Source organism: Nicotiana tomentosiformis, chromosome 1 (genome assembly GCF_000390325.3).
Source record: "Nicotiana tomentosiformis chromosome 1, ASM39032v3, whole genome shotgun sequence".
In the NCBI taxonomy this organism is placed as follows: Eukaryota; Viridiplantae; Streptophyta; class Magnoliopsida; order Solanales; family Solanaceae; genus Nicotiana; species Nicotiana tomentosiformis.
In genome coordinates this window covers 35,072,704-35,097,167 of record NC_090812.1, presented here as the reverse complement: position 1 = coordinate 35,097,167, position 24,464 = coordinate 35,072,704, and the positions used below count along the sequence as shown (strand labels likewise).

Genomic DNA, 24,464 nt, shown 5'->3' with positions numbered 1-24,464 from the left:
AGACTGCTGGTTTTTACGGTGAGAGAGGTGACTATCAATGAAGCTTCACAAGTTTTTTTAGGCTTGAATTTGAGGCATTTTTGGGTCTTAAACAGGGTGATGAATTGCTTGAATTTTCGAAAGAAATAATAAAACGAGTAGAAATTCACTTAGCGCAGAAGAATAATTTTTTTCTCTCAATTCTCTCCTCTATTTTTTCCTTCCTTCTCCCTCTCCTTTTCTCCACACATTTCTCTTCTATTTATAAAAATAAATCGGAATTTTTTTAGATTTTTATTTTATTTTATTATATTTTTATTTTTAAATTAAAACAAATTCCCACTTCCCATTTTTCTTATTTTTTTAAAAAAATAATTCCCCATTTTTCTTTACTTTTATTTTTTTAATTTCACACTTTTTACTTTTTTTTAAAATTTTCCACTTATTTTACTTTTCTTTGTTTTAATTTCCACTTATCTTACTTTTCTTTTTTTTAATTTCTACTTTCTTTTACTTTTTTAAAAAAACAAATTCAGCTACCTTTACTTTTATTTTTTAATTCCAACTTCTTCTACTTTTCATTTTTTAAATTTCCACATTCTTTTACTTTTATTTTTTAAATTTTCCACTTTCTTTTACTTTTAAAAAAAAAAAGAATTTCCACCTACTTTTACTTTTACTTTTTTATTCCCTACTTTTAATTTTTCTATTATTTTATTTCCATCCAAAAATTAAAAAAAAATATTTAATTTTTTTCGGTTTTGTTTAAAATTTATTTTATTTAAAAATAAAGATAAAAATAAAATAATACTAATAGTAATAATTTAACTTTTTAAAATATATTTAATTCTTACCCTATATAAAAAAATGTAACAAAGCTAAAAAAATATATTAAATTTCTAAAAGTAATTACATAGTAGAAGGTGATAAAAATTTAAATATAGTCAAATATTAGGTGCTCACATCCGCCTCTCTTTGCTTGGAAACATGAAGAGTTTTCAGGAAAAGACTAGGTGAGCCATGTGACTAATTTTTTACCAAACCGTTATTCAAAAGAAAAAGAAATAAAAGATAGGGTGCAACCAAGTCCTGGTTTTGGACAGCTTACATATTCCGGGTTATGGGGGAATCAGGTCACGTGTAGTTCAAGGAGAATGGTGGAATGATGAGTTGAGGAGTCGAGTAGGGTTCCGTCGAGGCTCCAGTCTGCGGTCCTGCTATTATATCAAAATAAAAAAGAAACTCAACAAGCCTATCAGCTATGAGTTATAAGATTACTATCTATGAGTCTTCTGAAACTTGATCTTGAGTCTTGACTGGTTCTTCATGCAGACTCTCATCTAAACCTTGATGCTCGCTAGCTGTAGGTGCTAGTTCATTGTTTTATAGCTTCTTCTAATCAAAATGGGACTCCAATGCTCGTGGCTTCAGTCATGTCTTGAGCATTCCACATCTTTTCAACTACTTTTGCATTTTGAATTCATCTATTTTTTCTTTTCTTTTATTCTGAATTGAGACTTCTTCTTTTGGCCATCTCGAACCCTGTGCCTCGAGGTAAAACCTACTCAGATACCAAAATAAACAAACGAGCGAATTTTTTCTGCCCTAGTTTGCACTAGGAAAATTTCGTGAGTTATTGTAACAAAATTCAAAACTAGTTCTTTATTGAAAGCAATAAAAGGTCGGGAATAGTGTACCCCAAAAAATAATCAGAGACAAGGGAATGGAGACCCTATGTCTAAAATGAAAGAAACTAGGGAGTGAAGACCCTATATTGGAAAAGCGACTAGGGATTGGTGTATCCTGATACTGTTAAGGAAATGTAACCAGGGGATGGCACCCTGTATTATGAAAAAGAAATGTAACCAGGGGTTGGTTCCATGTATTACTAAAATAAAAATGAACCCCCTGGGCGAAAAGGTTCTACCTAGGTTAAACTGCGAAAAGCGAGCCTGGCGAAGAGTACTTCTACCCGGAATATGAGCTGGATCCCCCTAGGCGAAAAGTTTCTACCTGGGTTAAGCTACGTAAAACTGCCTGGGCGAAGAGTACTTCTACCCGGAACTATACGTTGGATCCCCCTAGGCGAAAAGGTTCTACCTGGGTTAAGCTACGTAAAACATCCTGAGCGAAGAGTACTTCTACCTGGAACTATGAGCTGGATCCCCCTAGGCGAAAAGGTTCTACCTGGGTTAAGCTACGTAAAACAACCTAGGCGAATAGTACTTCTACCCAGAACTATGAGCTGGATCCCCCTAGGCAAAAATGTTCTACCTGGGTTAAGCTACGAAAAACAACCTGGGCGAAGAGTACTTCTACCCGAAACTATGGGCTGGATCCCCTAGGCGAAAAGTTTCTACCTGGGTTAAGCTACGAAAAACAGCCTGGGCAAAGAGTACTTCTACCCGGAACTATGAGCTAGATCCCCCTAGGCGAAAAGGTTCTACCTAGGTTAAGCTATGTAAAACAACCTGAGTGAAGAGTACTTCTAGCCGGAACTATGAGCTGGATCCCCCTAGGCGAAAAGGTTCTACCTGGGTTAAGCTACGAAAATGATAGGTATGAGCAGTAGTGATGCATGCTAAAAATAAAGGAAAGTGGAGATTTTTAGGAAACTTACCTTTGGCGACATTCGTCCTTTAGGAATTGCCATTTTGCACTGCTTTGTTCCTACTGCAAATAAAGAAAAATCATGAGTGTTCAAATTGGTGGTCAGTTTGTGGCCTTGATGTCTTTGGCAGCTTGGATTTGTGCCCATCTTCTTTTGATGATGATTTCAACCTGCCACTAGATGTTTCATGACAACCACTTGCATTTTTGGCCCCAGAGAGCCCTTGACTTTTCAAACTTTTACATGACGGTTGGTCGCGTGGAACTTAACCTTTTCAACTTTATTTTGCCTTTGTGGCATTTTATTTTCGACTTCTTTCCTCCAAAACTTTCAATTCCAGAGCATTGGGGAACCTTTGGCTTTTCAAACTTTGCCAAAATGGTTAGCCACTTGGGACTTAACCTATTCAACTTCATTTGCCCTTGTAGGCACTTTTAATTTGATTTCCTCCATATAAGAGTTTTTTATTTTTAAGCATCAGTCGCCATGGCCAGTCGGGGTCGAATTGATGCCCCTGCCGAGTCTGGGTGCCTTTTTTGCATATTAGTTTGTATCAAACGAGAGCCCTGTAAATCAGTCTTGCCATCCCTTTTTTGCCTTAGTTTTTGGAATAGAGTTAGACCGAAAGGGATTCAAAGAACAACAAACAATGGAATGGACAATGAATATAGACAAGAGGTATCCCTTTTGGGGAAAGGAAAGGAATTATCTGAAGTATATGCGGACTTCACTGAATATGACATGCCTTTTGGACTGGATGCCTGATCTCTGTAAACCATCCGACTCTTAGAAATTCATCACAATTTTTGCCTCGAAATCGAGAAACCTTGCCCACGATTGTGTCGATGCCAATAGTTGTGAGGATCCTCTTTTTGATCAGTGGCGCCCTTTGTGGGTTTTCACTAGTTGTCCTCTCTCTTCTCACCATCTCCTTATAGTGCTCTTTGCGAGTTTTCACTAACAAGACTCTGTCATTTTAATTTCACTGCTTACCATCGTCTTACGGTGCCCGTGAGGGTTTTCACCAATAAGACCCTCTCACTTTATTTCTCTTATTTGATTGCATCAGATCCAAGTAACTGTATCCTCCCATTTTGAACCTCTTTGCCGATTGATCGGAAGGACTTGAACAGGATTTGGGGTAAAAAGAATTTGGATTGAATTACAACTTTGGAACCTTTCAGACGAAACCATCGCCGAACCATTATAACATTTGCCCAAGTTTCACTTTTGGGGGAATTTAGATTTTTGTTTTGGTGTGACTGAACCCCAGAGAGAGGCTGCCTACGTATCCTTTCGAAATCAAGTCAAGCGTTGTTCAATAAACTTTGTTTTTGATTTTCTTTTGTTTTGATTTTTCTTCTGTTTTGTTTTCTTTTCTCTTTTCCCTTTTTTCATTTTTCATTCCATTTTCTTTTTGTCTTTTCTTTTTTTTTTCTTTTTTTTTCAATAACACATTCAGGTTCCAAAGAGGGTAATCAAATGATGGTAACCAGCTTAAAGGGTTGGAAAAAGGATCAATGGTGTTTGGGTAGCGAGAATGAAAGCCTTCTTCATCCTAACCGGAGAACATTAATGCTATATAGAGGATCAAACATAGTAACTTTTGACTGCACCTGCGTTGATAGTTGTTTGAGGGATATTTTTTTCGATGTTTCCCAAGTACAACACTCTCTTTTGGCAGTACTCTCGTTATAATGTATGGACCTTTTGACATTTTCTATTCTTTATTTTATTTCCTTAAAATTATCTTCATTGCATTCTGATTTTTGATTCATTATTTCAAAGTATGACAGCGTTTTAGGATTTCGGCCTGAAGTCCGCAGGCATATCATGTCATCAAAATCTCCATTTAACAGAACTAAAAAGAGAATAAGAAAAGTGACAAAATTAAGAAAAGAGACATTCCTAGACAATGAAATATTAATTTTATTTGGTTTTTTATTTATTTATTATTTTGTAAAAAAAAATTAAAGATAGAAGGGTTTACATCGGAAATAAAGACAACAAAGTTAAACATCCGGATCACACCCTAAAATAATCCGAACACGGAAAGGATAGCAAGACCGGCTACTGAGACTCCCGTATGATAAGGAACTTTCAGGTTTGGCGACTGTTTTTTAGCTTTTCTTCTGTCTCGGCAATGGATGCAATGTCCTTCAGTGCCAGATCCAATTCCTCATTTTCACAAATCATTCCGACTACTGGCCCAGTGTTGTGAGCAGACAAGGGATTGTTTGTCACATCATGGGCCTCCTCGTCCGGAAGAACTATTGCCTTGACCTCGATGAGGTCTTATACTGCTCTTTTGAGAATCCAACAATCTTCAGTATCATGTCCCACTACTCCTGAGTGGTATTCACATCTAGCATCAGCTCGGTGCGAGGGGGACTCGAGGTTTGGCCGGTTCGGGGCCACTGGCTGCAGCAGACCTAGCCTGACTAGCTTTTGGAACAAGCTAGAGTATGATTCACCAATAGGGGTGAACTGATTCCTTCTGAGGGGCTCTCTTGGGCGAGGATTGTACTGGGGAACATTTGGTTGGGGATTATATGGAGCTCGGTAGGGACGGGCATTTATGGGAGGTAGAGCTCAATTTTGTGTATAATGTTGTGGCCGAGTGTAAGATTGTGCGTTCATCACCGCATATGGATGCGGTGCCACGACATAAGAAGCATCTTGATGGGGATAATAGTGTTGTGGGATCTCAGGAAGCATATATGATTGGTTGAATACCATGCGGGGCCCCCTCGAGCTGGAAGCCATCATGACTCTCTCTTCTCTCCCATTTCTGTTCATCAAACCCCCCGAACTATTCTGAACGGCCTGTGATGAGGCCTTAAAACCAGCTTGACTCAAGATTCGGCCCATTTTCAAACCATTTTCGACCATCTCCCCAATTTTGATAGCCTCAGCGAATGGTCTACCTATAGCAGACATCATATTCTGGAAATAATCAGGCTCTTGAGCCTCTAGAAAAATAGTGATCAACTCATGATTATCCATGGGTGGCTTAACTCTAGCCGTTTGCTCCCTCCACTTGATGGCATACTCCCTAAAGCTTTCCGTCGACTTTTTCTTCATATTGGATAGGGAATTGCGATCTGGTGCAATATCAATGTTGTACTGGAATTGCTCGACGAAGGCTTGGGCCATGTCGTCCCAGACATGCCAGTGAGAGATATCTTGGTCAATGAACCATTCAGAGGCTACCCCCATAAGACTTTCCCCAAAATAAGCCATCAACAATTCTTCTTTTCCACCTGCACCCCTCATCTGGTTGCAATACCTTTTCAATTGGGTAATAGGGTCGTCGTGTCCATCATACTTCTCAAATTTTGGGGTCTTAAACCATGGTGGCAAATGGATGTGAGGGAACATGCATAGATCTCTGAATGAAACACTTTTGTGACCACCTAGTCCTTGTATGTTCTTTATGTTTTGTTCAAGACTTTTCATTTTCCTGGCCATCTCATCTGGCTCAACTGTCTTGGCAGACTTTTCATTTTCTACTGGTGACTCGTACTGAGGAGTCTGATTGTATGGAGCCGAGACCCTGAAAGCCATATTTTGAGAGATGTATTGGCTATCATAAGCCTGAGGTGGTGGCTCGTTGTTTGGCCTCATCACAGGAGGTGGTGGCGGGATTGTATATACTGGTGCGTCGGACACAACGAGAGGGGTGTTCCTCACCGGTGCGACTGAAGGTCGCATATTAGAGGTACCAGGGGTAGCATGGAGGCTGTAGTTTGGCACATACTCTGGTGGTAGAATGTGATCGCTCACTGCATGGAGCGGTGGTTGAGTAGCTAGGGGTACGGTGGAAGTTTCCTCCGAGGGACCCTGGGGTGGAGGCTGACCGAAAACCCAAGCTTGATATACATCAGACAGTTGTTGTCTCAATTTTCTTATTTCCTCCGATTCTTGCTCAACTGACAGACCCTGGGGATTTTCATTGAGTAACTCGATTTCATCACGGTTATCCATTACTACCGTTCCCTTTGATCTGGTGAAGCAGTGATGTGTTGCCAGTTTCACCACAAACCAACCACCTTAAACTTACTCTACAAGAGACAACAAACGTGTTAGGGTTAGGCATTTTAATAATATGAATCACACATAATATGCCACGCTCCTAACATTATCACCATTTTCTTTTCTTTTCCCTCACACCTCATTTCGATCCCTTATCTTAGAATCATTGAAAAATATTTTGATCGAACCTTTTGTGGGTTGCCTACAGATCATGTCGCCGCATGAATCAGATAATTACGTAGTTCAGAGAAATCGGGAATAGACTAACCCATTTTTTATTTTTTATATAAAGACTTTTAAATATTATTTTTTTTAATTTTTTTCTTTTTATCGAATTCTGAATTTATTTTTTTAATAAAGAAGGAAGTCTAAAGAAGGAAAAATAATATTCTAGATTTTGATTTGAAATTATTTTGTTCTTTTTTTGTTTTCGAATGAAAGACTTCGGAAAAGAAAGAAAATATTTTTGGATTTAATTTTTTTTTTTATTTTCTAAGGAAAGAATTCTAAAGAGGGAATCAAGGAAAGGGAAAATATTTTTAAATTATTTTTTGAAAATTGGGGCCGGAACCGATGAGGTTTGCCTATGTATCTCACATCCGGTGAGAATCAGACCCGCGTAGTTCGGTCAATTTTGACACAACAGGGAAAACATGATTTTTTTTTTTACTCATTTTGAAATAATTTTTCTTTTTCTCTTTTTTTTCAAAATTTCGGCAGAATTTAAGAATTTTTTAAAGAACTCAGTTTTTCAGAACCCGGTGAATTTTCCTTTTCCTACCCCGCTCTTGATTTTTCTTGATTGTCCTCCCTTATTCTAGAAACCGATCAACATGCAAGCCAAAACAAATAAATGCACAAATAGCACGCAGGGTGCATCAGGATAATCTTTTATTTTTTGGGTACATCTGTCCTTGACGAATTCAACCCCTGTGTTGAGTCTCCAAAATCAAATGCACATGATTTAAACAAACGTTCCTACTAGGGATCCGACATGAGGCTATGTTATTGTATGTGTAAAATCCTGGGGGGAGTGTTTTAGACCTGGCTTACCCAAGCAGACAACTCGAGCCGAAGTGGGGGTAACGTACCGGGAGCACGAAAGTCTACCTGGCCTAGTTGCTGATCCAACCTCGTTCTATTTGGTATGACCTCTAACAAAAAGTGGGCCACGCGCACGTGTGCACCATAAATTCATAAAACTCATAAGGGAGGCGTAAGAAGGAAGTTTATACAGTTCAAACAATATCAAAGCGGTAATTGAGCGACAACTAGCACATTAGGCCCACAAACACAATAATATCAACAATCAAAAAAGTCAAGTATAGATCACATTACAAGCTCGAATTATGAACCTTGAACTAGAAGTTCTTAGTTCTTTTCCCCAGCGGAGTCGCCAGAGTTGTCACACCTCTTTTTGCCCCAAAAGATATATGTGTTATGGATTGTTGTGGGTTAAAGAGTTTTTCCAATTAAAGTGACAAATTTGAGTAGGGATTATTTTATTTACAGAGTCGCCACTTGGAATTGATTTTTTGGGTGTTCCAAGTCACCATTTATTTGAATCCCTAGTCAAAGAAAGGTTGGACTCTATTATTATTGGTCTGTGTAAACAAAGTCCGGGTAAAAAATTCTATTGACCGGGGAGAAGGTGTAAGGCATTCCCCGAGTCTCGTGATTCTAGCACGGTAACTTTATTGACTACATTTGGCTTATATTATTTTTGGATAATCTGTGTTTTATTGGTTCTCATGTTTTACTTATGTCCTCTTTTATTGCTTGATTAGATTTATGAAAATTATCTTGAAATAAGTCACGCGTACGTGTACACAATTAATAACACATTTATTATTATTCGAAGTTGATTGGTCAAGTCATGTGAACGCGCACTTGTATTATTTTCCTAAACTAATTTAAAATTATTGTAAGACCAAGAGTTTATGGATAGAAAATTATTTGGAAGTCGGAAAATATATTAGTTATTTAAAGTATTGAAAAGTCATCCATACTTAGAAATATTTATAACTTACTACTCTATCTTTGAAATTAGGAGACATTTATCCATTATGGAAGAATGAGCTAATTATTAGTCTAGTGACAAAATTATTGGGTCTGACAGATTTATACTCAATCCAACCCATGTCTAATTCTTTCTTTTCTATTAAATGTGGTAACTCATTTCTGATTCATTTACTTGAACTCCAACGCATGGCCCATTAATATGGCAAGATCTCCATTCTTAATTCTAAATAGCAAATCTCATTAAGATGAAATCCTATTCAAATAATCTGTTGACAAATCGCTTGAAACATGTAAAAAAAAAAACTACAACATGATAATGTGTATAAATAAACAACACAAAAAATTATCACATGAACCTCTATAAGAACATCACACAAAATAATGAAATAATTAACAAAAGGAGGATAAGCAATAAACCTTTAAGCAAAAAATTTTCTTCAGAACCTGATTAATGCAAAAACAATTCTGAGCCGAGCAAATACACCAAACCAAGGGCAAATCGGCAGATGAGCAGAAAATCTAGCGACAAACCTTCTAAAATTCGAGCCCGGACCGAAACTCGACTATACCTCGTGAGGCTACTGGTTTTTGGGGTGAGAGAGGTGACTATCAATGAAGCTTCACAAGGTGTTTTTAGGCTTGAATTTGAGGCATTTTTTGGTCTTAAACAGGGTGATGATTTGCTTGAATTTTCGAAAGAAATAATGAAACGAGTAGAAATTCACTTAGTGCAGAAGAAGAAATTTGTTTGTTATCTCAATTCACTCCTCTATTTTTTTCCTTCCTTCTCCCTCTCCTTTTCTCCTCACATTTATCTTCTATTTATAAAAAAAATCGGAATTTTTTTAGATTTTGTTTTTATTTTATTATTTTTTAACTAAAAAGAATTCCCACTTCCCATTTTTTTTATTTTTTTAAAAAAATAATTCCCCGCTTTCCTTTACTTTTCTTTTTTTAATTTCACACTTTTTACTTTTCTTTTTTTTATTTTTCACTTATTTTACTTTTCTTTATTTTAATTTCCACTTATCTTACTTTTCTTTTTTTTATTTCTACTTTCTTTTACTTTTTTTAAAAAGAAATTTCAGCTATCTTTACTTTTAGTTTTTAATTCCAACTTCTTCTACTTTTTATTTTTTAAATTTTCACATTCTTTTACTTTTATGTTTTAAATTTTCCACTTTCTTTTACTTTTTTTTTAAAAAAACAATTTTCACCTACTTTTACTTTTACTTTTTTATTCCCTACTTTTAATTTTCCTATTATTTTATTCCCATCCAAAAATTAAAAAAAAATATTTAATTTTTTCGATTTTGTTTAAAATTTATTTTATTTAAAAATAAAGATAAAAAATAAAAATAACACTAATAGTAATAATTTGACCTTTTAAATTATTTTTAATTCTACCCTATATAAAAAAAAAATATAACAAAGCTAAAAAAAATATTAAATTTCTAAAAGTAATTACATAGTAGAAGGTGTTAAAAATTCAAATATAGTAAAAAATTAGGTGCTCACAATAGGGATGGAAAAGCGCAAAGTAGCACTTGGTTGTTGTATTAGATTGTGTGGACTGTTTTGATGATGTATTGTGATGGATATAAGGTTGTATATTGATGTAATATGTTTGTTGATACTTTGGACATGTTGGTCTTGTTTGTAGATTTGAGGAAAGTGAAAAGAATAAGGGGAGGTGCTGTCCAAAATTTCGTAGATGAGCTAGTCACTCATTTGTGTTGAGTTCTAGCTTCCGTAAACTTAACAATGGTCCCTTATTGTTTGTTGTAGATTGAAGTACTAATGGGATGAACCGACGTCGTATGGTTAGGTAAACGACAAAGGTATGTTAAGACTATCACTTCTTTACTTTTGGCATGATCAATATGATACAAACGAAACGAGCAAACGCACAACTTTCATAAATGGCTCTATTCATAGAATTACTAGGAGTGCCTATGTTCTTGATTCCCCATATGTCCTATTATGATATCATCTGTTCACGGGTCTTAAAAAAATACGTAAGTTGATAAAGTTTATCGGAGAGATCTTATTGACTTACTTCATTATGCATTATATTCATTTATACATGTACATTGACTCATGACTAGATGGCATTATATACGTGTATATTATATGTATATGGTATATGGGGAAAGGTTAAGGCGTTATATACGCACCACCACCTGATCAGCTGGTGCACGTTGATGATTTCTTCCACAGAGGTCGAGATGATATGATGTGATGCCCTCAGAGGCTTGATGATGTTATGTACTCATATACCTATGCATGGTATGACATTTACACGCATATGCATGATATTATAAATGTTTCACGATTCATATAGATGTTCAGATTTACATGTTGAGTTCTTTACACCATGTTTCTTTCATGCCTTACATACTCGGTACTTTATTTGTACTGACGTCCCTTTTGCCTGGGGATGCTGTATTTCATGCCCGCAGGTCCTGATAGATAATTTGACAGTCTTCCTAGTAGGCTATCAGCTCAACAGAAGGTGTTGGTGCACTCCACTTGCTCCGAAGTTGCCTATTTGGTCAGTATGATTTGGACATGTATTGATTGGTATGGCGGGGCCCTGTCCCGACCTTTATGATATTTATGTACTCTTAGAGGCTTGTAGATAGATGTCATGTATATGGATACTTGTATGCCTTTATCGGCTTATGTTTTGAGTGTACAAATGATCATGTCGGCCTTATAGGCCCGTATGTCACGTGCATAAGTTTTTATATCATGTTGGGTCGTCCTATGTCTAGTATTCTCTTATGTTTTATTCCAGTTATCTCATGATAGCCCTTCTGGCCCATTTACCTATGATGTTGTGATAAGAAATATATGTTATGTTGGTACTCGGTTAAGTAAGGCACCGGGTGCCCGTTGCGGCCCCCCGATTTGGGTAGTGACACTTCTGGTAAGGCAAAAGAAGCGCCATATGGCTGAAGCAAGGAATAAATTCGTCAATGAAGAGGTAACCCATTTATTTAATATTGGTTCAATCCGAGAGGTAAGATATCCGGACTGGCTAGCCAATGTAGTGGTAGTTCCTAAAAAAATATTTTTGCATGTGTGTAGATTATAAGGATCTTAATAAGTCATGCCCGAAAGACTCATTCCCATTGCCAAGTATCGATCAAATGATTTATGCCACTGCCTGGCACGAGTTAATGAGTTTCCTCGATGCTTATTCTGGGTACAATCAAATCAAGATGACCCAGAAGACCAGGAAAAGACTTCGTTTATAATGAATTTTGGTACATATTATTACAATGTGATGCCTTTCGGGTTAAAAAACGCCGGAGCCACTTATCAATTGCTCGTGAATAAGATGTTCGAAAAAAATAGGAAAGACTATGGAAGTATCATGAAGTTTTTAAATACAGGTGACAACCTGAAGCATTTGCAAGAAATATTCGACATCCTGAGGGAGAACAATATGAAACTTAACCCCGAGAAGTGTGCGTTCGGGTAAGTTCCTAGGATTACTAGTCTCACAAAGGGGAGTTATGGTAAATACCGACAAAATCAAGGCCATAGAGGACATCCCGGATCAATTATCTAACGTAAAGAAGTCCAGAGTCTCACAAGAAGATTGGCAGCTTTGAGCAGGTTCATTTCCCGTTCATTGAAAAAATGTCATCGCTTCTTCGCACTACTAAAAAAGAAAAACAATTATGAATGGACACTGGAGTATCAGCAAGCCTTGAAGGAGTTGAAGAAATATTTGTCAAGCCCTCTGTTACTCTCAAAACCAAAAGAAGGTGAAACGTTGCTAGTCTATCTCGCGGTTTTAGAAGTTGCGGTAAGTGCAGTTTTAGTTCTGGAGGACGAAGGTACGTAATCTCCCATTTATTACGTTAGTAAAATTTTATCGGGAGCAGAAACTCGCTACCCACATCTGGAAAAGCTGGCCTTAACTCTCGTAGTCATCGCTCGGAAGCTGAGGCCCTACTTCCAATGCCACCCAATAGCTGTGGTGACTACTTTCCCTATGAGGAATATCCTCCATAAACCTGAGCTCTCGGGTAGATTGGCCAAATGGGCCATCGAAATGAGCGAATTCGATATAGAATAAAAATCGAAGACTGCAATTAAGTCGCAAGTTGGAGAACTAGAACGGAGACAAGTTGCCGAACAACTAGAATGTGGCTCACCTCAAAAGATATTACTGCTAACAAACAACAGTCAAACGGAAAGTATGTGCTTCACTCTTTTTCCCTTCGTTTAGTTTTTGTCCTAATTGAGTTTTTCTGGAAAGGTTTTTAACGAGGCAGCGACTGAAAGCATACTACGAAGGCAGCATCAATATGATCTCTGATGCCAAGGCTTCACTCGGGGGCGATTAGGTAATCTTTGGTTCGATAGCAAATTCCCACCGGGAAGTTAAGTTTGCTACCGAACAGAAGTTACCCGATCGTTCACGAGCACAAACCACTAGAGGACTGTTAGGTATTCTTTCGCTCGATAGCATGGGTTCCTAAGGGGAAACAAGATAAGTTGCTGAGTGAATTACCTAGAAATTCATTGGTGGAATCTTCTAAGATACAAGACTTTCAGTGTTCCAATTCGCATTCGAACACTGGGGGAATGATATGAGAATACGGAAACACGGAATGCCACGTCAACTGGGGAACGAAAATCCGGGAACAAAATACATCATCGGGACTGGGGACTGCGTAGACAGCCCCTTAGAAACAAGTTGTACAAGATAGCCACTAGTCATGGCAATTTCTTTTCTTCATAGCAAAATGCTTATGTACTTTTCAAAATAGAAGGAATTAAATTAAAAGAAATCCTTTTGTTTTTTTCTTGTTTATTGTCTGAACGATGAGTTAATTTTGCCATTTGAAAGTTAAACAAGTACTTCAAATTTTAGTATTGTAATGAATAAGAGACGTCCTCTTTAAGAGCATCGTAAACATAAGAGGGCTCTCTCTTATAAAAACACTCTCGTTAAAGGGTTGGTTCCGAAATATTCATTGCCCGGAATCTAGAATGCCATCGGGGAAAAATACACCAGAAGCCGCATACACAAAAAGCAAACTTGTGCAAATACTCATGGAAACCCTCATGAAAAGGGGATAATACTCGGAACCAAAATGCTTCAAAGAAAAAACATCCGAGATTACACATAATAAAGCGTGAACAGAACAACATGCGTAGAATACTTGAGCAAGTATGAAAGTTAAAGACTTGCATGAATATTCTAACGAAAGTAAGACTCAAACGATACTTTTGACCAAAAATTATGTTTTTATTTACAAGGACGCGTCAAAATGATAAAGGTACAAAATAGAAAAAGAAACAAAAAGCTAAATTGCAGCGTCTCCGGAACTAGGAGGAAGAGAAGTATCCGCATCCCCGGGAGTAGTAGATGGTTCCACCGATGGCTCAACATTTTCCCCAGCTTGGTCTTTGGCATCATCGCCTTCCGATCCTTCTTCAGTTTCCGAAAACTCGGAACCTGAATCAGAAGAACCTGGAGCGTAAAACTGCGTAGGGAGTCCATTTTTTGCAACCAACTCAAGCTCTTGGGCCTTAGCAATTTCAACATCAATGTCAATGATACCAGTCTTGGCCTCTTCCAAGGTTTTTCTCCTCATGCTATACATGGAATAAGTTTTTTCAACAATGAGGGAAGCCGCTCGGTGCTTGAGTTCTTATTTGAGTTGAGTAACTTCGGCGAAAAGGTTTTACCGGGCAGACCTAGCAGATTTGAGACTAACATCTAGCTCACGGACAGTTGAACTAAAAAGCCTATTATGATCGATATTTTTCCTATACTTCTCTTCTATCTGGGCATTTTTCACCACCACAGCAGCAAGCTCTTCACTTTTGGAGTTTAAGGCTGTTTCCAAATTAATCAATCTTTCAGCGGAGGCAACCTCATGATCGGTTGCAGCAAGAACGGTGTTCTGGATTTCTGCCCATTTAGCTTTGGCTTCATCAAATCTAACCCTCAGTGGCCCAATTTCTTGGCTACGAGTTACCACTTCTTGCTCGCTCTGCTGCAAATGAGCTTCCAAAATAACGGCCTCGGTAGCCTTGGTTTCCAGTTCTGAGAGGCAGAGAATAGTTTGGTCCTGTTCCACTAAAAGCTGATCCCGTTTAGAAGTAAGTTCTTCCTTCTCGCGAATCAGCCTTTGAAGGCCCTCAGAAGCAAGAAAGTTGGCCTACAAATCAAGAGGAGTAAAACTTAGAGTACATTTTTTCAAAAGTAGGAGAAATAACAGAGGAAGAAAGAAACATACCGTTGCGGTGTTATGCATAGCATTGTTCAACAAAAACACTCTCCTGAGAGTGTCTGAATCTTTTCCCAATCCTTCTCTGAAGCCAAAGGCTTCAGATAGTTAGAAATCTCCACCGGCCGTGAAAGAAGATTGCACCCAGTAGAAACCGAAAAAGTAACATTTCCTCCTCCTCTGAGGATCTTTAGAAGGGGCAGCATAATTTTATCCCAAATTCCCATGAACTGGGGACTGTGGAAGAGGAACGCCTTCTTCATGGTCAGGTGCGGCCGTTGGAGATGATGCTACTGGTGGAAGCATAATTTAGGCTTGTTATGGTTACAATGAAGATACATTTGAGAAAATTCTCTATATCATATGCATACCTCGATTTGCTTCTGAAGTTGCAAATAACTTAAAAGAGGTTCAATGCATCAGAATTTGATGTGATTATGCACGTTCAGATAATTATGTTCTATCTCCTGAAAGAAGAGAACTTTTGATAATATTAATATATTTTCTGAAGTGAATGTGACAATATTAAATATGAACGCGCTCTTAATGTAAATATATTACGATTCACCTCCAGAAGAGGTAATACGATTAAGAGAATATATTCTCAATATTTCATATTTCAAATTTTTCCTGAAGTAGTAAATAATTAAAATTTCCTCCTGAAGCAGGAAAATATTATGTAGTGGTAAAAATATTAAAATTCTTAATTTTCATCATTTATAAATTTAGAATTGTCTTTATATTATTCATTTGATTATGTTTTTCTCTCATGACACCAGAAGTGTCTGAGCAATATTTGGTAGTACAAAATCTATCAAAAGCTCCTAAAGAGCTAACTGTTTGTTTAGAAGACACATGACACCAGTAGAGTCCGATAAATATTAGATTGTGGATAATAAATGAAGGCTCTCGAAGAGATTATATATGAATATGATATTCATATTATATAATTATGATCAAAACATATGTTGCAGTAAACCTGAAGTTTACTAATACAAATGGCCATCATATTGAGACTACAAATGAGTAGAAGATTGAAAATCTTCATGTTTCCGCAATCATGGGGGGTAAAATAATATATATGTGAGAAGTTACCCACCTTATTCTTCAATTTGTACTACATCATGTATCAAAGTAAACCAGAAGTTTACTAATGCAAAAGCAGTTACAGTAAATCAGAAGTTTTACTGCGGCAAAAATAGCTACAGTAAAACAGAAATTTGCTAATACAAAAGTAGCCACAGTAAATCAGAAGTTTACTAATGTAAAAGTTTATGTCATAGTAAACCAGAAGTTTACTAAAAGATAGCACATGTCATGATAAACTTGAAGTTTACATTTACCATCTGGTTTAAATATGATGAGCTAATTGAGAATTATGATAAACATAAATTGAAGAACTAGAAGATTCTTCAAAAATTCTCTTGTTTTGCTTGTTCTCATAATAAATTGATTATACCAGTTAAAGTTGGGACTAAGACCCCTAAATTCTGAAATATATACAAGGTGAATATGGGCCCATTCACCTATCATGTGAACCACTTATAGATGCATATATGAGATGGTTACGTGTGTGTTTTATTGTCAACCTGTAGTTTGGCCTTTGAAATTGATTTTCTCAATTAAGAGTATAATTTTCAGAATATGTTATCAAGACAATTCATCTTGATAATGCTTGTATATTCAAGCTGGTTTAGCATTGAATGTCTTCTGTTAATGGCTAAATCATTTCTTATGAGAACAAAGCTTTCCGTATTGGTCTAAGATTTTCTAAATTGCATACAGCAACACTTGTATGCATCAGACCAACAATATATAATAAGTCCTCCCCTCACAAATGGTTTAAGATCAGAAACTAAATATTTTTACTATCTAATAACTTTTGATATGTGGTATATGGTTAATTTCTCTACCATATTGCACAAAGATAGGTTTCCCAAAGAAGATTGGGGATATATGCTAGTTTTTCTAACATTTGGAGGATGGAATAAACAGCTGAAAAATATGCTATATGAATCGAATTATCATTAATATGATTCTCACTTAAAAGATAATTCAAGTCAAATGCCAGAAGCATTTGCTGATCCAAAATAAAATATCATATTTTAGCTACAAATGCTCCTATTAAGATTAAAGTCCCAGAAAGATATAGTTTACTGTACGCATGAAGTGTTGTAGACCAATCGGTTCCAAAGGTAACAATCCTTGAAAAGGATAGGAGCAAATGATCAAAATGATCATAATAAGGAGGAAATAAGCTCTAGAAGAGCCCACGACGTAATATTTTATGAAACTCCAGAAGAAGTTCAGGTACCTAAAAATAAAGAAAGTGATGAGATCTCAACAAGTTATGCGCTTGCGAACCGATACAAAATGATCGTCGACGATATATTTGATATAATATGGTGCACAATATTGTAAAAGATTTTGAGGATCAAACCTGTAGTCCAGACACCTGAAGATGCCATGCCATTTAAGTGCAATTCATAACCTATATGACTCATTTGATTAAATCTATATGAAGATACCTGAAAGATTTAAAATGCTAGAAGCATATAATTCAAAGTCTCGAGAAATGCACTCGATCAAATTACAAAGATCTTTGTACAGTTTAAAATCAATCTGGGCGCATGTGATATAATCACCTCAGTGAATATTTGCTGAAAGAAGGTTACATAAATAATATTATTTGTCCATGTATTTTTATAAAGAAAATGACATCATAATATGTTATACTTGCTGTTTATGTTGATGACATAAATCTTGTTGGAACTCCAGAAGAGCTCCAAAAGTCAATTTAATATCTTAAGAAAGAATTTGAGATGAAAGATCTTGGAAAAATAAAATTTTATCTTGGTTTGCAAATTGAATATTTAGCAGACGAGATCTTTATCCATCAATCTGCCTATATAGAAAGGGTCTTTAAATGCTTTTACATAGACAAAGCACACACATTAGTACACCAATGGGTGTTCGATCACTTGAAGTGAATAAGGATCCGTTTCGACCTCTAGAAGAGGATGAGGAACTCCTTGGTCCTGAAATACCATATCTCAGTGCAATTGGTGCACTTATGTATCTTGTTAATGCTACAAGGCCTGATATAGCATTTTTCTGTTAATTTACTAGCAAGATATAGCTCTTCTCCTACACAGAGACATTGGAACGGAATTAAACATATTTTGCGATATTTAAATGGAACTCTTGATATGGGTTTGTTTTATGCTAACAAAGGTAGTGCATATCTTGTTGGTTATGCAGATGCAGGTTATTTATCTGATCCCCATAAATCCCGATCTCAAACCGGTTACGTGTTTACATGTGGAGATACTGTCATATCATGGCACTCCACAAAGCAATCAATTGTTGCCACTTCTTCAAATCATGCTAAGATAATAGTTATTCCTGAAGCAAGTAGGGAATGCGTATGGTTGAGATCGGTGATTCATTTTATTCAAGAAAAATGTGGTTTGGAATGTGATAAATTATCCACAATTTTATACGAAGACAATGCTGCACATAGCCCAATTAAAGGGAGGATTTATAAAAGGAGATAGAACGAAGCACATTTGACCAAAATTATTCTACACACATTATCTTCAGAAAAATGGTGACATCGACGTGCAACAAATCCGTTCAAGTGACAATCCAACAGATTTGTTCACTAAATCTTTGCCAACTTCAACTTTGAGAAGATGGTATACAAAATTAAAATGCGGAGACTCAAATATTTGAAATAAGATTTTCATCAGGGGAGTGAAGTACACATTGTACTCTTTTTCCCTTACTAAGATTTTTTCCGTGGAATTTTTCTTGTAAGGTTTTTAATGAGGCAGCTAGAAATGCATATTACTAAATATGTATACTTTTTTTCCTTCACTAGAATTTTTTTCACTGGGTTTTTCCTAGTAAGGTTTTAACGAGACAATATCTTTTAATGAACATTCAAAGGGGAGTGTTATAAAAATAATTATATTGTGGATGTCTATTTATTAGTCTGCTATAGATAATTTTCCTGAAGAAGATTATCTATTTGGTAAAAATTTATCTACAAGCAGCTGATGCAGGCAGGTTGCAAACAACTCAATGAAATGATTTGCAACAGTTTCTTATTAAACAGGCAGGTTGCAAGCAGCTCATGCAGGCAGCTTACAAGCAGCTAAAGAAAAGCCTCGCAACTGCTTCCTTTCTTCTATAAATAGAGGAGTTTCCAGTTCATTATGTACATCAGTTTGAAGTTGAATAATATATCAATATATATCTATACTTGTCTTCAGTTTATTTACTTTATAGTCTTTATTCGAAAATTTTGAATTGTTAGTATTATTGTTTTTTTTCTAATAGTCTAATATATTATACCTAGAAAATGAAATATCCCCGGTTATTGATTTTGAAAATTTATCATGTTAACTCTAAGAATAAATTCATATATATATATATATATATATATATATATATATATATATATATATATAATAAGGGATTTTATATCTTCCCTATGTATATACCTCAAGAAATTAAATAAGGGATAGGGAGAAGAAATAGATGAGGATGCATGGTGTTGTTGAAAAGTGGGAAGGATAATAGTAGGAAGCCTCAAACTCTTCATCTGATTAATAGGGCGGTGGGACCCAAAACCGATTGCCTCTCTCTCTCCTCATCATCCAGCTCATTTCTCTCTGTGTCTTCTGCCTTGCTGGCACTCTTCCCACCATACTCCATCTTTCCTTCTAATTCCCATACTTTCGACCACTTTTTTGCTATGCACAATCAATAAATATTATACAGTACTTTGTACTTTTAAAATAATCTTTTTACCACTAAATCACATTTTTCATGCTGCCCTCTTAATAATAATAACATTATTTACATTAATGTGGCCTGGGAATCAATTTAGTTTATTTATATACGTTATACATTAGATTTAGCAGTCCTTTTTAAAATATATTAAAAATTATTCAATTTTCCCTTTAGTTATACTTTTCATCCATCATAACTTATCGTTAGAAAATGATCTTGTATTTATCTGTCTTTAATGAAGTTTCAACGTGCAATAGAGGTTCTAAATTCATTAAGAAAAAATTAAATTACTTTTATATTAGAATTACGTTACGTCGCCCGGACTCGAAGAGACTTTTCCAAACGAGACGGTAATATCATATCAAAAGTTAAATGAAGATAAAAATTGCTCAATTTAGTACTTACAAGGACAAATATATTCTACTAAGATACTCGCGAATTATTATTATAATGAATGAAGTCGTTTGATGCCAAGAATTGGTGCAGACGTAAAGAGAATAGCGGGCTGAATTAAACAAGTTCCGAGTCTCTTGCAAGTTGCTAATAATGTCTGCCCCAAATTATTCTTTTCCATATATAGATAGTCCTTCTCTTTAGCCCTATCTATCTATAGTGTGCGGACGTCGTTAGTGCCTCATCTCTTCTTTTCTCAATTTCATTCAAATATAGGAATTTTAATATATTCTATTCTTGAATTATTTATTAGTTTTCAAACCCTTATATATATCCGATCTTCGAAGCTAAGGCATAGTATTATATTATATGATGAGTTTTTGCAACAAAAACGTTCACCCTTTCTTAAATTTAGCAAACGCCAAAGACAATGGAACAGTGTTAGACTTTTCCCTCCCTCGCCGAAATATTTTCACCGGCGGTTCAATTGACACTCAAAATCCAACCAATTACCTCGAGTCCACCTCCATGACACCGCCTACCACCGCCGGCGAGAAAAAAGATCCCGGCGGAATTGGGTTCTTAGACGATGTTGGTGGAAGTGTTGATGGACTAATGTCTTGTACTGAGTCTCTAGGTTTCGAGAGCTCCGATGAGAGGACAGTGGATGATCAAATTGAGGATCATGATCAAGATGATTTCAATTCTAGGAAATCATATATGGCTAGTTATTCTAATTCAAGGTGCTGGCAAAGATCAATTAATTCGGAGAAGAAAGAAATTAAGAAGTTTCCGCCGCCATTATCATCCTTAAACCAAGACGGAAAGCCAAATTTCTTCATGCGTGCGGTGAGAAAAGATGGAAGGTTAGAGTTGACAGAGGTGAAAATTGGTCGGCCCGAAACTCTCCTTGCTTCCCGCCAAGATGGACGGCTGAGATTACATCTCATTCGCGATGAAGAAGAAGAGGAAAACGAAGATTTTACCCTGGAAAGAGAGGAACACCTAGACGATGAAGAAGAGATGATTGAAACAGTTGAAGAAGAAGAAGACAAGGTTGCAGAGTGGAAGTTTCCGGTGACAAGCGGTGGCAGTGGAGATGGTGTTCGGAGATGTTACGGTGGCCATCACCATCATCGTCATAACAACCACCGCCATGATTTACATGTGTGGAGGCAACACTGTGTCACAACTAGCTAGTTAGGTGAATTAATTTTTAATTAGAAATTTATTTTATATTAAAAGAAGTGGGGACAAAGATACATGGCCATGCATGTGAATATGTTTTCTTCTTTCAAGTCTGCCATTTCAGGGGAAACAATGAAGGAAATTCGAATTGAGGGCTTGCGGCTAGCGGCTAGTGGAATTTTCGTATATTTTTTAAAATAAAATTAAAGGCCTCGAATTGCTAGAAATTGGGAAAAGCATTGGGATTCTGTCTTGTATTCCGTGTGTGGTGACTGATGTATTGGGGAAGGGAGAGAGAAGAGAATAATCAGTCTTACATTTCTGAAATTAAATGAAAAGCAAAAACTATTTTCAGTTGAACCCAAAGTTGCAGCGATCTGTAAAAACTTTTTCATAATATTTTTTTTGTAGTGGAATTAATCTAATTATTTCTTTTAAACTTTCTAATATATATTCTATATATTCTATATTTTGGATTCTTTGGTATTCTTCTATATTAGTTTTTACTAAATTTGTCAGTAGTTTTATGCTGTCGGTAGTTTGTTGCCAATATTGTAGATATATATTATTCATTATGTGTTATCAGAATATAGATCTAATTCATATAAGTCTATTTCTGGTATAATTAATTCTGTCCAATTTTGATCCATTATTTCTATTATTTCAAAAGTAAGTAATTTCTCATAGATTATTCTTCTTACATCATTATCAATATTTTTTAGTATATTTAGTATAAGTATTTTATAGCTAAGATCATCATCTATTAAGTAAGTGTTCATTTTATCATATGATTTGCTAAACATATTCCTTTTAATCTCTATGTCTATTATCCTTATTCATCATATTATAATAAGTTATTTTGATCATCTTTTCTGGTCACTACCATGATTTTCTGCTTCAATCAGTTACCCTAACAGCGCTTCAACTTTGTTTACTCCCCTAAACGGCCTCTCTGCCTACCGGTTTCAACCTTAGGATGCATAGTCTGGGCTTACTTACTCTTAGCATATTTTCATGGCAAACTTTCTCAAGATGATTTCTATAACAGTACTATTATATGATGGATAATTATAATTTACATATTAGAGATTATCAGGAATATAATAATTTAGCTACTCATAATTATAATATGACATACCTGTTTTTGTAGGTTCTTGATATCTCCTTGTTGATTCATAGCTTTCATATCTTCTTGTTGGTCCATAGCTTTCCTGTATTTTTATCTTTAAGTATATCTAGAGAGTAAGAGAAGAGAGAAGTATTTGGATGCCTGAAGATGCAGCCTGTTTTTTATTCATAATTGAAAGGCTATTTAAAGATTACAAAAATGACTCTTACTATTCATGAACGACCTTTACTGTTCATGAAACTGACTCTTACTATTCATGAACGACCTTTACTGTTCATGAAACTGACTCTTACTTTTGTAAAGTAAAGAACTATTTACTTTACGACTTTTACAAAAAATAAAATAACATTAAAGAAAAGAAAAGAATCTAATAAATCTTTTACTTTATCTTGTCTGCCATAGTTTTTGTCGTTTTAGCTTGTCGTCTTCTTCTCGATTATTCCAGTTGTACGTCTGGAACAATGTTATCTTCTCTTTTGCATTTTGAGCATATGTGGTCTGGGTATTTGTGACTGATTAGTTTGCAATATCTTGTTAACAGTTCTGGAGAGATGAAATTCGTCCTTATAGCTCTTGTGATTGTAGGTTGTTCTGGTTTTAAAAGACTTAAGACCCATTGTCTTAATTCCTCCATATCTGCTTCTCGTATCTCTCTGCAATTTGAATATATCATTGTTTGTTCTCTTGAATAATAACTCCAAATCGCATTCTGATTTAGGTAATTGTTTGCTAGTTCATTTAGTATAGTAGATATTCCAATAATCCTTTTATTTGCATAAAAGTCTGGAATATTTACTTTTTCTATCTCTTTTTGTTCTTCTATTCTTTCTGGTATGAGCATTTCTCTTGTAAGTCCGATCTTGATAACTTGTATGATAGGCTTTATTTCTTCATATAATATCTCTGCTGTAGCTGAATAAAATCGTATATAGAATAACGTTCCTTTAGTTATTCTTTTGTATTGCATAAATGCTCTGTGTAACTCCGGTATGGTAGCTATCTCCTGTCCTGTTTGTGTATATACAGTATCTAGTAATCCATAATTGTAGCAGGTGGCTATTAGTTTTGCACTTGTATTTGGTAGTGCTATTAATTTATTGTATCCTGTTAGATAATGGGTAATATAATCTTCATTTGGATTCTGGGTAGTTTGGGATCTTGGGTTTTTGTTTAAAAAGTTTTGTATTTTGTGTATGTTGTCTATATATGTACGGGTTATATGGTTGTATGTCTTTTTGGCTTGGTTCAGACTTTCTTTGTAGGTATTTATCTGTGGTGGTAGGAATATTTCGTTCTGGGTATTTTGGATATTTTTCTGTACGAATGGTTTTGAAAATAAATTGTTCATATTCATGTTTGTGTGTCTAGGTTTAATTTCTTCCTTCTTCTTTGCAGATGAACTGCTAGCTGTGCTGCTTCCTGCAACTATACTTAACAAACTGTTATGAGTTTTTAGGTGTTTCTCAACGTCACCTTCTAGCTCTGGAATTTTAGAGACTTCCGATCGTCTTATCTCCGTATTTTTTGAGTCATGCTGCTGACTACTAGTTGTTTTTCTTATTATCTGTATCTCTTCTTCCATACTTGCCACTTTCTTACAAAGTGTAGTCATGGCTAAGAGTAGATTTTCCATTGTATTATCTGGGTCAGTTTGGGTAGCTTTGTCTTGACAAGTAATCTGCAACAACATTCTTGTTAGTAGTGATTATTTCAATTGTAAATGTAAAGTTTAATATATTTAATACCAGTCTGCGTATTTCTTTAGTTGTAACTGAATCTTGTACTTTTCTGGTTATCCACCATTTTACTTGGGTATTGTCTGTTCTTACAATAAATCTATTGTAAACTATATATGGTTCAAATGCTAATAAACATTTATATAGTGCAAATAATTCTTTTCTATTTATTTCCCATTTTTCTTGTGGTTCAGTATAAGATCCTGAATAATACCTGCAATGATGTTCTATTTTTTCTTTATCATATTTATATTTAAGAACTCCTCCATAACTATGATTACTCGAATCTGTTTCTACAATATAATTAAATT

At 35.6% G+C, this 24,464-nt stretch overlaps 4 protein-coding genes across 4 annotated transcripts; 1 reads left to right on the top strand and 3 right to left on the bottom strand.

Annotated features, from left to right (window-relative positions):
• Positions 1-5,182: 5,182 nt before the first annotated feature.
• LOC138905575 (uncharacterized) lies at positions 5,183-6,577 on the bottom strand. The gene is made up of 2 exons (XM_070194097.1): positions 6,007-6,577; positions 5,183-5,799 (listed from the first exon to the last, which is right to left on the bottom strand). The coding sequence occupies exons 1-2, from the start codon at positions 6,575-6,577 to the stop codon at positions 5,183-5,185; spliced, it is 1,188 nt and encodes a 395-aa protein (XP_070050198.1).
• A 7,400-nt stretch (positions 6,578-13,977) lies between these two features.
• LOC138905570 (uncharacterized) lies at positions 13,978-19,629 on the bottom strand. Its single transcript, XM_070194094.1, has 3 exons — positions 19,546-19,629; positions 14,363-14,838; positions 13,978-14,269 (listed from the first exon to the last, which is right to left on the bottom strand). The coding sequence occupies exons 1-3, from the start codon at positions 19,627-19,629 to the stop codon at positions 13,978-13,980; spliced, it is 852 nt and encodes a 283-aa protein (XP_070050195.1).
• Positions 19,630-20,191: 562 nt separating this feature from the next.
• On the top strand, positions 20,192-21,735 carry LOC104114088 (protein FANTASTIC FOUR 3). Its single transcript, XM_009624450.4, has one exon. It carries the CDS (start codon positions 20,470-20,472, stop codon positions 21,298-21,300), a length of 831 nt encoding a protein of 276 aa, XP_009622745.1. The 5' UTR covers positions 20,192-20,469; the 3' UTR covers positions 21,301-21,735.
• Positions 21,736-22,853: 1,118 nt separating this feature from the next.
• Positions 22,854-24,159, bottom strand: LOC138905565 (uncharacterized). Its single transcript, XM_070194088.1, has one exon. It carries the CDS (start codon positions 24,105-24,107, stop codon positions 22,854-22,856), a length of 1,254 nt encoding a protein of 417 aa, XP_070050189.1. The 5' UTR covers positions 24,108-24,159.
• Positions 24,160-24,464: the final 305 nt, after the last annotated feature.

Excerpts from the sequence above, each read along its gene's own strand:
- LOC138905575 (XM_070194097.1), bottom strand. The coding sequence starts at position 6,577 with ATGGATAACCGTGATGAAATCGAGTTACTCAATGAAAATCCCCAGGGT. Across the intron at positions 5,800-6,006 it reads AAAGAACATACAAGGACTAG|CCTCTGAATGGTTCATTGAC; the intron begins GTGGTCACAAAA and ends TTATGGGGGTAG.
- LOC138905570 (XM_070194094.1), bottom strand. The coding sequence starts at position 19,629 with ATGGAGTATGGTGGGAAGAGTGCCAGCAAGGCAGAAGACACAGAGAGA. Across the intron at positions 14,839-19,545 it reads AGGAGAGAGAGAGGCAATCG|GCCAACTTTCTTGCTTCTGA; the intron begins GTTTTGGGTCCC and ends CTTGATTTGTAG. Across the intron at positions 14,270-14,362 it reads AAATCTGCTAGGTCTGCCCG|CATGAGGAGAAAAACCTTGG; the intron begins GTAAAACCTTTT and ends TTCCATGTATAG.
- LOC104114088 (XM_009624450.4), top strand. The coding sequence starts at position 20,470 with ATGATGAGTTTTTGCAACAAAAACGTTCACCCTTTCTTAAATTTAGCA.
- LOC138905565 (XM_070194088.1), bottom strand. The coding sequence starts at position 24,107 with ATGTTGTTGCAGATTACTTGTCAAGACAAAGCTACCCAAACTGACCCA.